Here is a 15,521-nt window from a genome sequence, read left to right as displayed (position 1 = left end):
GAAGTAGGTATTAAAATCCATGGAGAAGAAATAAAAACTTTGACGTTCGCCGATGACATTGTAATTCTGTCAGAAACAGAAAAGGACTTGGAAGAGCAGTTGAACGGAATGGACAGTGTCTTGAAAGGAGGATATAAGATGAACATCAACAAAAGCAAGCCGGCCGAAGTGGCCGTGCGGTTAAAGGCGCTGCAGTCTGGAACCGCAAGACCGCTACGGTCGCAGGTTCGAATCCTGCCTCGGGCATGGATGTTTGTGATGTCCTTAGGTTAGTTAGGTTTAACTAGTTCTAAGTTCTAGGGGACTAATAACCTCAGCAGTTGAGTCCCATAGTGCTCAGAGCCATTTTTTTTGAACAAAAGCAAAACGAGGATAATGGAATGTTGTCCAATTAAGTCGGGTGATGCTGAGGGAATTAGATTAGGAAATGAGACACTTAAAGTAGTAAAGGAGTTTTGCTATTTGGGGAGCAAAATAACTGATGACGGTCGAAGTAGAGAAGATATAAAATGTAGACTGGCGATGGCTAGGAAAGCGTCTCTGAGGAAGAGAAATTTGTTAACATCGAGAATAGATTTAAGTGTCAGGAAGTCGTTTCTGAAAGTATTTGCATGGATTGTGGTCTTATATGGAAGTGAAATGTGGATGATAAACAGTTTGGACAAGAAGAGAATAGAAGCTTTCGAAATGTGGTGCTACAGAAAAATACAGAAGATTAGATGGGTAGATCACATAACTAATGAGGAGGTATTGAATAGAATTGGGGAGAAGAGGAGTTTGTGGCACAGCTTGACAAGAAGAAGGGACTGGTTGGTAGGACATGTTCTGAGGCATCAAGGGATCACAAATTTAGCATTGGAGGGCAGCGTGGAGGGTAAAATCGTAGAGGGAGACCAAGAGATGAATACACTGAACAGATTCAGAAGGATGTAGGCTGCAGTAGGTACTGGGAGATGAAGAAGCTTGCATAGGATAGAGTAGCATGGAGAGCTGCAGCAAACCAGTCTCAGGACTGAAGACCATAACAACAACAACAACATACACATTCAAAGTCAATGATCGGGATGCTTGGAACCGTGGCGATGCAACACTTTTTTTGTTGTATGTAAGTAGCCGGAAGATGTAGCGAACTACTGCAGATAGAAGATTTTGATTTTCACTGTGGTTTCCGTTTCGTGACCTATCGGGCCTCACTGTGCGTATAGCCCTCGCAGCATTCTGTGTCCTACCTACCGAGGGATCCTCAAGCAAGTCACGTGGTGAGGGAGTCCCTCCACGGAGTGGCATTGAGAGTGCATCCTCTGGACGGGGACGCCCGCCGGCGTGCGCGGCGCGGTGCGCAGGCGCCGCCCAGACCGGCGGAGTGTCGGCCCGAGCTGGCGCGGCCCGCCGCCGGAGTGGGCTCAGTCGCGATGCGGCAGGCACGCGCTTCGCACGCCACCGGCGCGGTCCGGCCGCCGCCGCTGCTGCTGCTCTTCCTGGCGGCGCTACTGGCCGCTGTCGGCGCCACGGCGCACGCGCTCCAGGACCCCGCCGGTGAGTCCCACTACCACTCTCACCTCTGCCGCGCGGCGCCTTATGATTCCAGCTCACCTGTTCACTCCTTAAATGCGGGACCCTCTGCAGTCCCACCTGTGCCTTCAGATATTATAGCAAAACTCTCATAAACAAGGCACCAACGTCATCTGTCGCCAAGCCATAGTACAGGTGATACACGAAAAACCGGGCCCGAGTACAGACCGCTCTCCAATTACGCACGAGCTGATACAACAACAAATAGATAAACATGTGATAATTAGGTAGCAAAGAAATAACAGATGAGCTAATGCAAGCAACAAATGACAATTGACTGGCAACAATGAGCAGTCTAGTAGTCGGGGCTGGTTTTCCTTGCGCCACCTTGGATGGAAATTGGTATAAAGGCACTCAGTGCCCTGTTGTATTACTGTTCTGCTAGTACTTTGTCCAACCTCTGTCATTCCTAATTATCTCACAATTAATTAGCTCACAATTGGTTCACCTCTTACTTTAGCAACAGGCAGCAAAAGGTCATTATTCACAATGTTGACAACGGCTGTGATGTGGGATCTGAGTGGGGTCCTGTCAAGTAGGGGGTGCCCCAGGGATCAGTGTTGGGGCCACTCCCGTTCCTTATTTATATAAATGATATGCCCTTCAGTGATACGGGTAACTCTAAAATATTTCTGTTTGCTGATGACACTAGCTTGGTTGTAAAGGATGTTGTGTGCAACATTGGCTCGGTTTCAAATAGTGCAATACATGACATCAGTTCATGGCTTGTAGAAAATAGACTAACGTTAAATCACAGTAAGACTGAGTTTTTACAGTTTCTAACACACAATTGACCAAAACCTGACGTTTTAATTTCACAGAACGGGCATATGATTAGTGAAACTGAACAGTTCAAACTTCTAGGTGTTCAGATAGATAGTAAGCTGTAGCGGAAAGCCCACGTTCAGGATCTTCTTTAAATACTTAATACTGCCATTTTTACTATTCGAACGGTATCAGAAGTGGGTGATACTTGGTCTACTTTGCTTATTTTCATTCGATTATGTCGTATGCTATTATATTTTGGGGTAACTCGTCCCATACTACAAGGATATTTTTGGCTCAGAAACGGGCGGTTTGGGCAATAAGTGGCGTGAGCTCACGAACTTCTTGTCGACCTCTGTTCACGAGTCTGGGTATTTTGACATTGGCCTTTCAATATGTATATTCCTTATTGTCTTTTCTTGTTACCAATATTGGTTTATTTCCAAGAATAAGCAGCTTTCATTCGGTTAATTCTCGGCAGAAATCAAACCTGCATTTGGGTCGGACTTCCTTAACGCTAGTGCAAAAATGTATGCAGTATACTGCTGCATCCATTTTCAATAAGCTGCCACTCGAATTCAAAAATCTTAGCAGTAATCCACGCGCTTTCAAATCGAAACTGAAGAGTTTCCCCATGGGTCACTCCTCCTATTCTGTCGAGGAGTTCCTTGAAAGTTTAACCTGATTCTTATTGTATTGCTGTTAGTGTTTACTTAAACTTATGTACTGACTTTTTTCAGGTTCATGAACATTTATTTTTACCTGCTATTACTTTTGTGTTGTAATTTCATGTACTGACACGTTCCATGACCTTGAACATTTGCTTCTCAATTTGGTCCTACGGAACCTGACGTGTAAATAAAAAATAAATAAATAAAAAATCTCAAAAATTCTCTTAGGCATTGATTTTGTTGAGGCTTTTATTTCTTGTAGTAAATTTGTCGCCGACCCGTCTCACATCGCTCTTTTCAGCTCACATACGACCTCAAATTGCCTTTCATTGCGATGCTCACGCCTTGCAAGTATTCCCCTAAAGGTTTTCCGTGGGGTTCAAATCCAGGCTATGTGCCGTCCAGGGCGAGACATCGATATCTTTACCTTCAAACCACTTTTTGGTCGTACCAGAAAAATGAACAGATGCATCATCTTGTTGAAACATTACACTTTAGTCCCCTAGACAGTCATACGTTCTGATCAGTTCTGTCGCTAGCATTCTAGTTCAGCCAAGAAATGTGTGATATACCTTCAGTGCAGGAGGCTGCCCAAATGGTAACACTTCCACCACCAAACTTTCTGCCCATTCTTGCCTGCTACTCAGACCATGCCAGTAATACTGAAACGCATCCGGTGCATCTAAATTAAACTTATTCTCATGACTGAAGATCACTTTATCCCATTCTGAACTCAATGACATTTATTTTTCAGCATACTCAGCCCTAGCCTGTTATGTTTGGGTGCTAGAGCACTTTCCTGCAGTCGTTACTTGACTGCAAAATGTTTGTCATTTGACAAAATTTGTTGTACACGTCTGGCAGTAAATCAACAACAAGTTGAGAAGAACAACGGTTTGTCCCTCTTGCTTTACGCAAAAGTAACCGTTTAGATGTCTCATATAATTTTCTACTTTGCCCGTATTTTCCGTTCTGTCCATATCATCCTCCCAATCTAACGAAACTATCGATCACTGTACTGGAACGGTTCAACTTCTTGGCAGTTTCATGATCAGTGTGTCCCATTGCCTTGTACGAGCCGATTTTTGCTTTTTCATCACATGATAACTGTTTCCCGCGTGGTGTTGTCACAATAGTGGCATATGTATACAACACGAACTGTCATTAATAGTGTCTGTTTCCTACCCTTCATTAAACGCGCCCTAATCATACACTAACATTACACAGAGCCGTCTGCCTTCATGCCAAGTTCCACCCTCTACCATCTGAATCCTTGATATTTTGTTATATGGTGTACCACTGACATCAAATGCGATACTGTTTGACTGTATTTGTCGGTATCTCATACAATTCCATATAAACTGTGCACAACTATTCCAACCGAAAATGTTAATTTTCCTGCAAATATCAATGCCTTTATAATGATGTCACTACATCAGTTCGGAGATTACGATGCACCAGTTGTCCAAATGTTTTACTTAATTTAAAAACACAAGATGTTCTGGAAAACATGATGCTATTATCAAGATATTAAAAGTTTCATGCCACTAGGCACGGTCAACAATAAGCAAGCATAACAAGATACTATAATTTTTGGTAGGTAAATGGTAGGTCACTTCCTTAGTTATCAGAGCTCTGTGAGAGTTTTAATGCTAAGAGTAATTACGAACGTTATACTATGATACGTAAATGGGGAATCTAATACAGGGCGTTCGGAATTTCCCATTAGAAACTTCTAGGACTTATAGAGGGCAGTGGATAAATATTACTTTCAACAGGAACCCATGTCCTGAAGCGTACCGCGTCCGTTCTACGGCAGTTTCAATTTAGATATTTCACTCATCCAATTCTGCTTGAAAAATTGTGTTAGAAGAGAGGTAGTACAATTATTAAGTAACTGTTCAAAAGGAAACAAAACGAAACGTTCTCTTATCACTTGAGCACACTTGTTTGTATAAACACTTAAGCGTTACGTTCTGTATGTACACTACGCTGGTTTTTTTTTTATTAATGTGAACACGTAAGGTTCAAGCGTTAATATAAACGGATGTTCTTAAGTGATAAGTGGACGTTTCGCTATGTTTCCTTTCGAATTATTACCCAATAACTGGACCGCGTCACGCCTAATTCAATTCCTCGAGCAGAAGTGAATAAGTTAAACATCTGAATTGAAACTGTACCAGAAAGGAAACGGTACGTTTTCGGAAATGTGTTCCTACCCAAAATATTATGTACTCACTCCCCTCTATAAATTCTAGAAGTTTGTAATAGGAATTTCGGAACACCGTGTATATTTGACAATGCATGTATACTGTGCATAATGGCAGAATAATCATGTCTTCCCTAAAAATGTTGCATTTTTAAATTAAATAAACCACACATTTGGACAACTGGTCCACCACATTCTCCTAACTGACAAGACACCTATGTGTGACAAGGATTTTTCCATAGGGTGTTATGTCGAAAATCTTGATTGATACCTGACTGACAGGTTGTATTTATCATGCAGATAAGAACTTATTTTTAGCGGATGGAAGTGTAATGTAAAAAGAGTGGTGGTAAATTTCATGTCGCCACGTTAGACGTGCGCGTACTTCCCGTATCTTTAGAAGAAGTAAATAAACGTCGACTGATGATGACACGACTATAATGAAACATCTTTGTGGTAGAACAAGCAAACAGTCTCTCCTTTTATGAATACAGATACTTTGTACTCGATAGATATTAGAAAGATAACGTCCAGCTTTATGAAACTGCAAATATTTGTCTCATTGCCAACATTTGCAGCAGTCCTTCCTCAGTTCTTCTTCAATTACGTTCAACGTGTAAATAAGAACAAATATCATCCATCGTTTGCAACTGAATGTTTATTTGGGTTTCTACATGTTAGACCAGCAGGGAAGACTATGTCCAATTAGATGCCTAATTGTGACATCCGACCAATCGGAAACTTATATCATGTTCACTGACAGTCTACTAAACAACGCCTTCCGTTACTGATATTTCCTTTTCTATACCCTGTGAGGACATCTACAGGTGTATCTAGAGAGGTAGAGAGGTACTTCAGTTTTCTTGCTCTGGAGCTATATGATGCTTCAGAGTAGTGCGCTCCAAATAATATTAATAGAACAATCGTAGGTATTATGTTTTTGTGTAACACCGATAATTGTGTTACACACATCAGTTCGCTCCAGTCGCAAATGTTTGTTTATAGATAACATCCAGGAATACTCTACTCAACTTATAAATAACGCACTATTCTGAAGCAGCATCTCCCTCAAGAAGAGCAAAACAAGCGTAGCTATCTAGACACACCTGAAAATAAGCCCACAGGGCTTGAAATGCAAAGAGTAGGGTAATAAAACGAAAATATTAGTGACTGAAGGCGGTATTTAATAGTTTATTCAGTACAGTCACGTCCGCAGCCGCTAAACATGCCAATGGTCACGCGAAGATGGTGATGATGTTTGGTTTGGGGGGCGCTCAACTGCGCGGTTATCAGCGCCCGTACAAATTCCCAACCTTTGCTCAGTTCAATCCCGCCACTTTCATTAATGTTGATGAAATGATGAGAACAACGCAAACACCCAGTCGTCTCGAGGCAGGTGAAAATCCCTGACCCCGCCGGGAATCGGACCCAGGACCCCGTGCTCGGGAAGCGAGAATGCGACCGCGAGACCACGAGCTGCGAACGGCACACGAAGAAAATAGGAAAAATAAAAGTATGGGGTTATCGAAATTCAGGTGTGCCCTTTATACAAACAACCATTCTTCTTAATGCCCATACATGTTTCAGCTCCTTTGCGCTATTATCATCGGGTACTTTTATTTATATCTGTAAAATGCAAACGTATTTCAAGCAATAATTATTTTGAAGAAATTTGGTCAAAATAAATTTTATGTTTTGTGATCATTACCACGTTTTCCACAATGTTGGGTTCTGCAGGAATTTCTTTACGGTATTATGTAGCTTGCCATCTACAACGAAATATTGGTAGTGCAGGTTTGATTGACAAGTTAACACGTCGCTTTATGTGTCGCACATGTATATTTCCACAACATGTAAACATAGAGACGAGAGCAGATATTACAGAAAGAATTCACAAAATATAGCCGCAAAATATTTTCGTGCAAAAAAATTAAGTTTATGAATAAAGCGATTTTTTAACCCACTAACCAAACATTTTAGAGAACTTAATGATGATGTCATGAGGAGCTGAAATATTTTTGGCCATTAAGAACAGTTGTTTGTATAACAGGCATTGTGAATATTCACAACACTTACTTTTGTGTGTCCCATTATTTTGGTGTACCCTGGCCATTGGTATTAAGTAGGCACTCGCTGAACACGATGAATGTTTCCAGTTAACTGTGAGTCATAATCAGGCATTTCACTACACATGATCTCGCTTGCTATACTAATACAAACAACTGAAACATGTCTGGTTGCTCCGTATTTCAAAAACTGAAACTACAAACTGCTGAGTGTCATGCTTCGCTAAATACACTGTGGCACTAGCGGAGAAAAGAGTTATTCACAGATGCAATGCTGAACACAGTTGACAGTACTGAAATATAGACAAATATAGCAATTTGGTTCAAATGGCTCTGAGCACTATGGGACTTAACTTCTAAGGTCATCAGTCCCCTAGAACTTAGAACTACTTAAACCTAACTAACCTAAGGACATCACACACATCCATGCCCGAGGCAGGGTTCGAACCTGCAACCGTAGCGGCCGCGCGGTTCCAGACTGTAGCGCCTTTAACCGCTTGGCCACCACGGCCGGCTCTGAAATTATACTCGATGTTAATGCCAATGTACTGAGTTTCCTTGCGGAACTTCCGTCACGTAGTTAATCAGCTACTTCCACGTACAGTTCTATGCTACAGAAATGCAACTGTACTGTATAGTTCCTCTTCTTGAGTTATCATAACTACGATAAGTTAATAGAATCTTTTTCCTCGTTTGACTTCATTCACTAAACAGTTTAGCTTGGCGGTGAAATAGTGAAATATTTGACGTGAAAAAAGGCTGGAGACCCGGTCTTTCTTTGCACAGTTATATCGTTCTACGAAATATCGAATATGATCTAATTGCACAGGCCATATACTTTGTTATACCCGACCACGAGGATTCTCTACCTCGATAAATAAAAGATCGAAGTATTCAGTTCATTCGTGAAATTGTTTTCAAAGCTCCGATTGATAAGCAAAAACATTTAAAGTAAAATTGACACTTGCGTGACTCGTATTTACTGTGTAACGACTTTCCAACTGTGAGATCGTTCAGCAGGTACCTCTGGGATCTTGCCAATAGTCACTTCAGCTACCAGGAAAAGAATTGATCTGTGCTGTCAGTCCTTCTACGGTTAGCAACCCAGTCGGAGTATGCTCGAATACGGCAACGATTTCAAACCACCGGAATGTCTTCATAATTCTTAGGCAAAATATTAAGCAAAAAATCACGTCAGTTGCCAAATGCAGCCATATGTACACCATCACACAATAATTTCACACTCTTACTAAGAATTTCGAAAGCTGTACCAGTTTCAAAAGACACTGAGGCATAAGGACATAATCCACATCGTTCTCGAGCTCATATTTAAGTGAATATCAGAGAAACTGGTGAGGTAGCTTTTAGTGAATGTTCATATCTACAATGTGGTCCTAGAGTACAGATAAACCTGACTCACCATAAAATTAACAGATGTCACAAGCATGAATAAATGTTACAGTCACAATCGACGATGATGTACCATAGGTCCTTATGGTTGTCTGCGACTCATATTTAGTACATGGGTGCATTTTATGCATCCTCAGCAACCGTAGTTGTATATAATGAAGTAGTACCGTTCTTCAGAAGAAATTAAATTTCTTTTATGCAACTGGTTGCTTATTATTTCGTTATATACCTGTAGTGATGCAAGCAGTTGTATCCGTACGATCTTGTGCTACGCGGAAAGTCTGGTGAATTACAGATTCTTAAAAGCAGCAAACGGCACCTCCATAGAAGTGACAACTAAGTAAGCACTTGATACGGATGTCAGAATGTATTGATCGTCTACCAGGGTCCAGTGTAGTAAAACGTGTAATGTCGGCCCAGTGGAAGCACTGACGGTAACTCAGGCAGTACAAGGACGTCTTGGAATCCGTAACATTGGTATGTTATTATGATGCCCCTCAACCTTTGCCAGCCGCAGTGGCCGTGCGGTTCTAGGCGCTGCAGTCTGGAACCGCGAGATCGCTACGGTCGCAGGTTCGAATCCTGCCTCGGGCATGGATGTGTGTGATGTCCTTAGGTTAGTTAGGTTTAACTAGTTCTAAGTTCTAGGGGACTAATGACCTCAGAAGATGAGTCCCATAGTGCTCAGAGCCATTTGAACCATTTTGAACCTCAACCTTTATGATATAAATTATACCGACTGTAGAGCATCCCAAACTGAATACTTTGAGTGTAGAAACTAATGACCGGACATGAATTCTTGCTATTTTTAATTTTTTTATGAACATTACCTATAGTCGCGCACAGCAACTCTGACGACCGTCATTGTCTACGTATGCATTAGAGCGGGGAGGTCGCCTACTGTCCAAGCGCTCACGAAGATTGATATCAAAAGTGGACGCTGCACTGTCGTGTTGAAGCTACATCACGTCGTGGACTGTAAACAGGTAATTTCTGTGGTAGCAAAAAATGTTCAAATGTGTGTGAAATCTTATGGGACTTAACTGCTAAGGTCATCAGTCTCTAAGCTTACACACTTTTAACCTAAATTATCCTAAGGACAAACACACACACCCATGCCCGAGGGAGGACTCGAACCTCCGCCGGGACCAGCCCCACAGTACATGACTGCAGCGCCCAAGACCGCTCGACTAATCCCGCGCGGCTCTGTGGTAGCATCTAGAAAGAACATCCAGTTCTTTCAGACGGGGTTGCACCAGGCAATGTTCCTTTAGTTGATTTTGAGCAAATCCAATCCACAATTTGATAGAGATCCGTCACTGGTAGTCTGAGACAAGCGTGGCGAAGACGTTTTCCTCATTTGAGTCACACTTTTGTAGCAGATGAAAAAATCACGTTTGTACATCCGCGACCAGTACAAACTGAAGGAAATTTGTCACTGTAGATCTGCAATGGGCAACTCACTGATAGGACTGAACTGTTGGCTCCAAATCGATTGGTTCCATTGCTTGCACATTTTGTTTGTGTAAGGTGTAATTGCCGTTCCACCATTACTCTCCGCCGGCCGGTGTGGCCGAGCGGTTCTAGGCGCTACAGTCTGGAGCTGCGCGACCGCTACGGTCGCAGGTTCGAATCCTGCCTCGGGCATGGACGTGTGTGATGTCCATACGTTAGTTAGGTTTAAGTAGTTCTACGTTCTAGGGGACTGATGACCTCAGAAGTTAAGTCCCATAGTGATCAGGGAGCCTGAGCCAGCCATTACTCTGCACACAGCATTCTCTGATGAGTCTTCTCCTTCATGATCCAACAACGTCTCGTAAAATTGTACTGTGCGAACAATTCGACGTCGAGAACGTTGACCAGCGCTCTGTGGCTTCATCGTCCCGGTTTCTATACGTTTTTGTTCACCGTAACAACTTTCATCTAATTATGATGACGCCAGTTGCGAAACTGTTCAGGGTTCGGCCGGCTTTATGGGCATCACAATCAGGCTGTACCGCACAGTAGAAGCATTTCTGCTAGTTTCTGTAATAAGTACTGCAGCATATCCAACAACCAGTCATCGCAGGGTAACAACCAGTAACAATGTTTGTGTATCGTAATTTTACAACTTTACCGTATTTTCGACACATTTCGAGCTACTGTGCTCATCTTCGCACATCAAGTCACACAAAATACTCGGCGCCTAATTACGAACCAGCACGTTTCTATGTAGACAGGCATATGAAACTTCCTGGCAAATTAAAACTATGTGCAGGACCGAGACTCGAACTCGGGCCCTTTGCCTTTCGCGGATAATTGCTAAACCACTGAGCTACCCAAGCATGACTCACGCCCCCTACTCACAGCTTTACTTCCACCAGTAACTCGTCCCCACTTTCCAAACTTCTCAGAAGCTCTCCTGTGAACCTTGCAGAACTAGCACTCCTGGAAGAAAGGATCCTGCGGAGAGCTTCTGTGAAGTTTGGAAAGTGGGAGACGAGGTACTGGCGGAAGTAAAGTTGTGAAGAGAGGGCCTATGTCGTGCTTGGGTAGCTCAGTGGTAGAGCCCGTGCCCGCGAAAGGCAAAGGTCCTGAGTTTGAGTCTCGGTCCGGAGTACAGTTTTAATCTGCCAGGAAGTTACATATCAGCGCACACTCCGCTGCAGAGTGAAAATCTCATTCTAGACAGGCATATAATTTTAAGCAAATTTAAAACATTGCAACTAGACAACAAACTAGGCATAACCAAGTTAAGAGTTTTCGTAATAGCGTTTAAGTATTTTATGTGCCTCGGTACCTGAACATGGGTATCAGCTGTAACGAACCTATAACTCTATTCTTTACTTAAATGTCGTGTAGTTTGATCGTTTCATTACGATTGGCTGGGAATGCTTGCTAAACTGCGTGACCTTGCTACAACCTTGAGTGGCTGTCGCAGCGTCTAACTACGAACTCGCAAAAATTAATAAAATTTACACGTCGAGAACTGTTTTTACATAAACTGAACTCTGTTATTAATGTCAGCCGCGTGTAAACCTTTTGAGTATTGTTAAAATTATAATTATAGTTTTGATAATCAGATTTTCCCATTAAAACACAGTGCCAGTATTTAAAACTGAGCCTGGAACCAGTACAGTTCACCGTGAGTGTTTTCCCTCTGAAAATAAATAATTCTGTCTTTAAATTCGGTCGTCAGTCAGGAGGGGACAAATTACTAAAATAATTCTTTTATTGAACTTGAAATAGTTAGTACTTTTATCTTCAAATAAATGTAGCTTTAATTCTAGTGCCAGATTTAAACTGACAATGTATTTAACGTCCGTCTTTTTACATATCAAGTTTAAGGGAATTTTTCAAACAAGGTGACGCAGTTGGAAGGACAACGGTTGAAATACGTATCTAGCCATCTTCGTCTGGCCTTCCCTAAATCGCTCAAGGTATGTCCCGGGATAGTTCCTTTAAAAAAGGGCACGGCTGATTCTCTTCCCCATCCTTTCGTAATTCGAGGTTAGGTTCCACCTCCCATTACCTGCTGTAGACGGGACGTCATACTCTAATTATCCTTCCTCCCTTTCTTCCTTCTTCCCTTTTCAAATAGAATTTCGGTTATTAATATTAGACTGAATTTAGTTTTACGTGAAATGTACTGCCCTTTCTCGAGTATTGACAACCATCAGCTATATAGCGGAATGACGACAATGAAACTCTGTGCCTGTCCGAGATTCGAACCCAGGTTGCCCGCTTATCGCAAGCGGTCGTCGTACCATTGGCTATCCGAGCACGACTCGCAGCCAGACCCAAACTTCCATATGTCGTCACCCACGTATTTCATAACGCCTACAATCTCCAAAGTACCTGTTCCTGCATACCGTACTTCCGAACAAAACAGGCACTGTAATATCGATTTACTTTCGTCCTGGAAAACTAAGCAAATTAATTTAACCAAGTACTGTTACAATACGACCCATAAAATTTCCATTTCTCCACTTCCTTGTGTAAATTAATTACACAAATTTTACGTTAACTGCAGTCCCTTTTCCAGTTAACTAATAATATTTTTGTACCGAATTTAAGCAAACGCTACTACAAGGCACTTGCAAAAAGACTGTGACACTTTCGACAGTAAATTATTGCTATATTGTGATTCTTCAGTTTCTCCCGGCGTATTTCTTGCTCGAACAGTCCACGGGTGTACTGCTGGTCCAATAGTGTCCAATGGGCACAATATTTCGGCGATCAGACATGTCACCATCGTCAGGTGCACTGACGAACTGAGCTCCTGTGGAATAATGTAGATAGAGAGGTACAAATTGACACACATGCTTGGAATGACATGGGGTATTATTAGAACCAAAAAAATACAAAAGTTCAAAAAATGTTCAACAGATGGCGCTTCATCCGATCAGAATAACAATAATTAGTATAACAAAGTAAGACAAAGCAAAGATGATGTTCTTTACAGGAAATGTTCAATATCTCCACCATCATTCCTCAACAATAGCTGTAGTCGAGGAATAATGTTGTGAACAACACTGTAAAGCACGTTCGGAGTTATGGTGAGGCATTGGCGTCGGATGTTGTCTTTCAGCATCCCTAGAGATGTCGGTCGATCACGATACACTCTCGACTTCAGGTAACCCCAAAGCCAATAATTGCACGGACTGAGGTCTGGGGACCTGGGAGGCCAAGCATGACGAAAGTGGCGGCTGTGCACACGATCGTTACCAAATGACGCGCGCAAGAGATCTGTCAGACATTTTGTGAACTTTTGTTTTTGGTTCTAATAAAACCCCATGTCATTCCAAGCATATGCGTCAATTTTTACTTCTCTATCTACATTATTCCGTGGTTTATTAAGTTTTCCAATTTATACTGACTAATTGATTACCCGGTATTCTGCATACCAACGTCAAGTCAATGGTCCTTTTGTTATGACTTCCCACAATGATTTTAGAAATTCCGATGGAATGTTATCTATCCCTTCTGCCTTGTTTGATCTTAGGGGACTGAAGCGCCTAGAACCGCTCGGCCACAGCGGCCGGCACATTTCAAGCACATATGTATTTTCAACAATCATAATTTTGAGTGTCTGTTGTTTTCAAGAAACAACTTATTGTAAAGAAAATGGTGACATTCAACTATCGGACCAGGGAAGCCATTATGCCTTTTAACTGTTGCTACCCTGTCGTTTTCGTTTGTGGAACGCCTTTTCTTTGGGAGAAATGTGAAGCTAACAGTGTCGTTGTACATTTGGGCGGCGGCCTTGTCTTTTCCATTTCTCGACGGTCCTTTTCTTTGACAGAAGTGGGCGGCAGACTGACTGCAGTGGAGGGAGTACCCAGCGAGCAGTGGTTGGGTAAGGTTCACGTTACAGTGCGCTCTGCGACATTTTACTATTTTGTGCTGATAATGGTGCAGTTCACAGAAAAAGTCGATAATCAGCATTTCTTGCAGTAAGACGTCGTCCCATGTAAATTGTAAGTGTGGATACAAGATATTTCAGGCATAATACGGTGCTGCATGAATTTCACCATTAGTACATCAAGCATGGTTCCAAAACATACAGAATAAGTAGTGTTTGCTAACTGAATAACATTTGCACCATGTTCTCAACTCCTCTGCATCTGAAAAAGCAAGCTACTAACCATTTATTTCGAACTTAGTATTGTCACAGCAGAGACAGACCTTTTTTGAAAGTAAGGTTGGTGCTTGTTTGTTTGGGAGCAATATAGTAATACAGTCCACGGGTGTGCTGCCGGTCCATATTGTCCAACGCGCACAATATTTCGGCGATCAGACATGTCACCATCGTCAGGTGCACTGACGAACTGAGCTCCTGGGGGGGGGGGGGGACATAAAAAGCAGGCTAGCATTGGCAAAAAGGACATTCCTGCCCAACAGAAGTCTATTGATATTAAATATAGGCCTTAATTTAAAGAAGAAATTTCTGAGACAGTACGTATGGAGCACAGCATTGGATGGCAGTGAAACATGATCTGTGTTAAAACCGGAACAGGAGAGAATTGAAGCATTAGAGATGTGGTGCTACAGAAGAATGTTGAAAATTAGGTGGCCTGGTAATGCAGGGACTGAGGAGGTTCTCCGCAGATTCGGCGAAGAAAGAAATACACTCCTGGAAATGGAAAAAAGAACACATTGACACCGGTGTGTCAGACCCACCATACTTGCGCCAGACACTGCGAGAGGGCTGTACAAGCAATGATCACACGCACGGCACAGCGGACACACCAGGAACCGCGGTGTTGGCCGTCGAATGGCGCTAGCTGCGCAGCATTTGTGCACCGCCGCCGTCAGTGTCAGCCAGTTTGCCGTGGCACACGGAGCTCCATCGCAGTCTTTAACACTGGTAGCATGCCGCGACAGCGTGGACGTGAACCGTATGTGCAGTTGACGGACTTTGAGCGAGGGCGTATAGTGGGCATGCGGGAGGCCGGGTGGACGTACCGCCGAGTTGCTCAACACGTGGGGCGTGAGGTCTCCACAGTACATCGATGTTGTCGCCAGGAAGGTGCACGTGCCCGTCGACCTGGGACCGGACCGCAGCGACGCACGGATGCACGCCAAGACCGTAGGATCCTACGCAGTGCCGTACGGGACCGCACCGCCACTTCCCAGCAAATTAGGGACACTGTTGCTCCTGGGGTATCGGCGAGGACCATTCGCAACCGTCTCCATGAAGCTGGGCTACGGTCCCGCACACCGTTAGGCCGTCTTCCGCTCACGCCCCAACATCGTGCAGCCCGCCTCCAGTGGTGTCGCGACAGGCGTGAATGGAGGGACGAATGGAGACGTGTCGTCTTCAGCGATGAGAGTCGCTTCTGCCTT

The 15,521-nt window shown here is 43.1% G+C and overlaps 1 protein-coding gene across 1 annotated transcript in view; it reads left to right on the top strand.

Annotated features, from left to right (window-relative positions):
• The first annotated feature begins 1,412 nt into the window (after positions 1-1,412).
• The window catches only part of LOC124613576, an 896,539-nt gene continuing 882,430 nt past the window's right edge, over positions 1,413-15,521 (top strand). Inside the window, exon 1 of the mRNA XM_047142291.1 lies at positions 1,413-1,536. Within this exon, the coding sequence (XP_046998247.1) occupies positions 1,413-1,536 (124 nt within the window). The remainder of the gene's footprint in view (positions 1,537-15,521) is intronic.

This window comes from Schistocerca americana, chromosome 4 (genome assembly GCF_021461395.2).
Source record: "Schistocerca americana isolate TAMUIC-IGC-003095 chromosome 4, iqSchAmer2.1, whole genome shotgun sequence".
In the NCBI taxonomy this organism is placed as follows: Eukaryota; Metazoa; Arthropoda; class Insecta; order Orthoptera; family Acrididae; genus Schistocerca; species Schistocerca americana.
The sequence above is the reverse complement of the archived record's forward strand: the minus strand, read 5'-3'. Positions and strand labels throughout refer to the sequence as shown.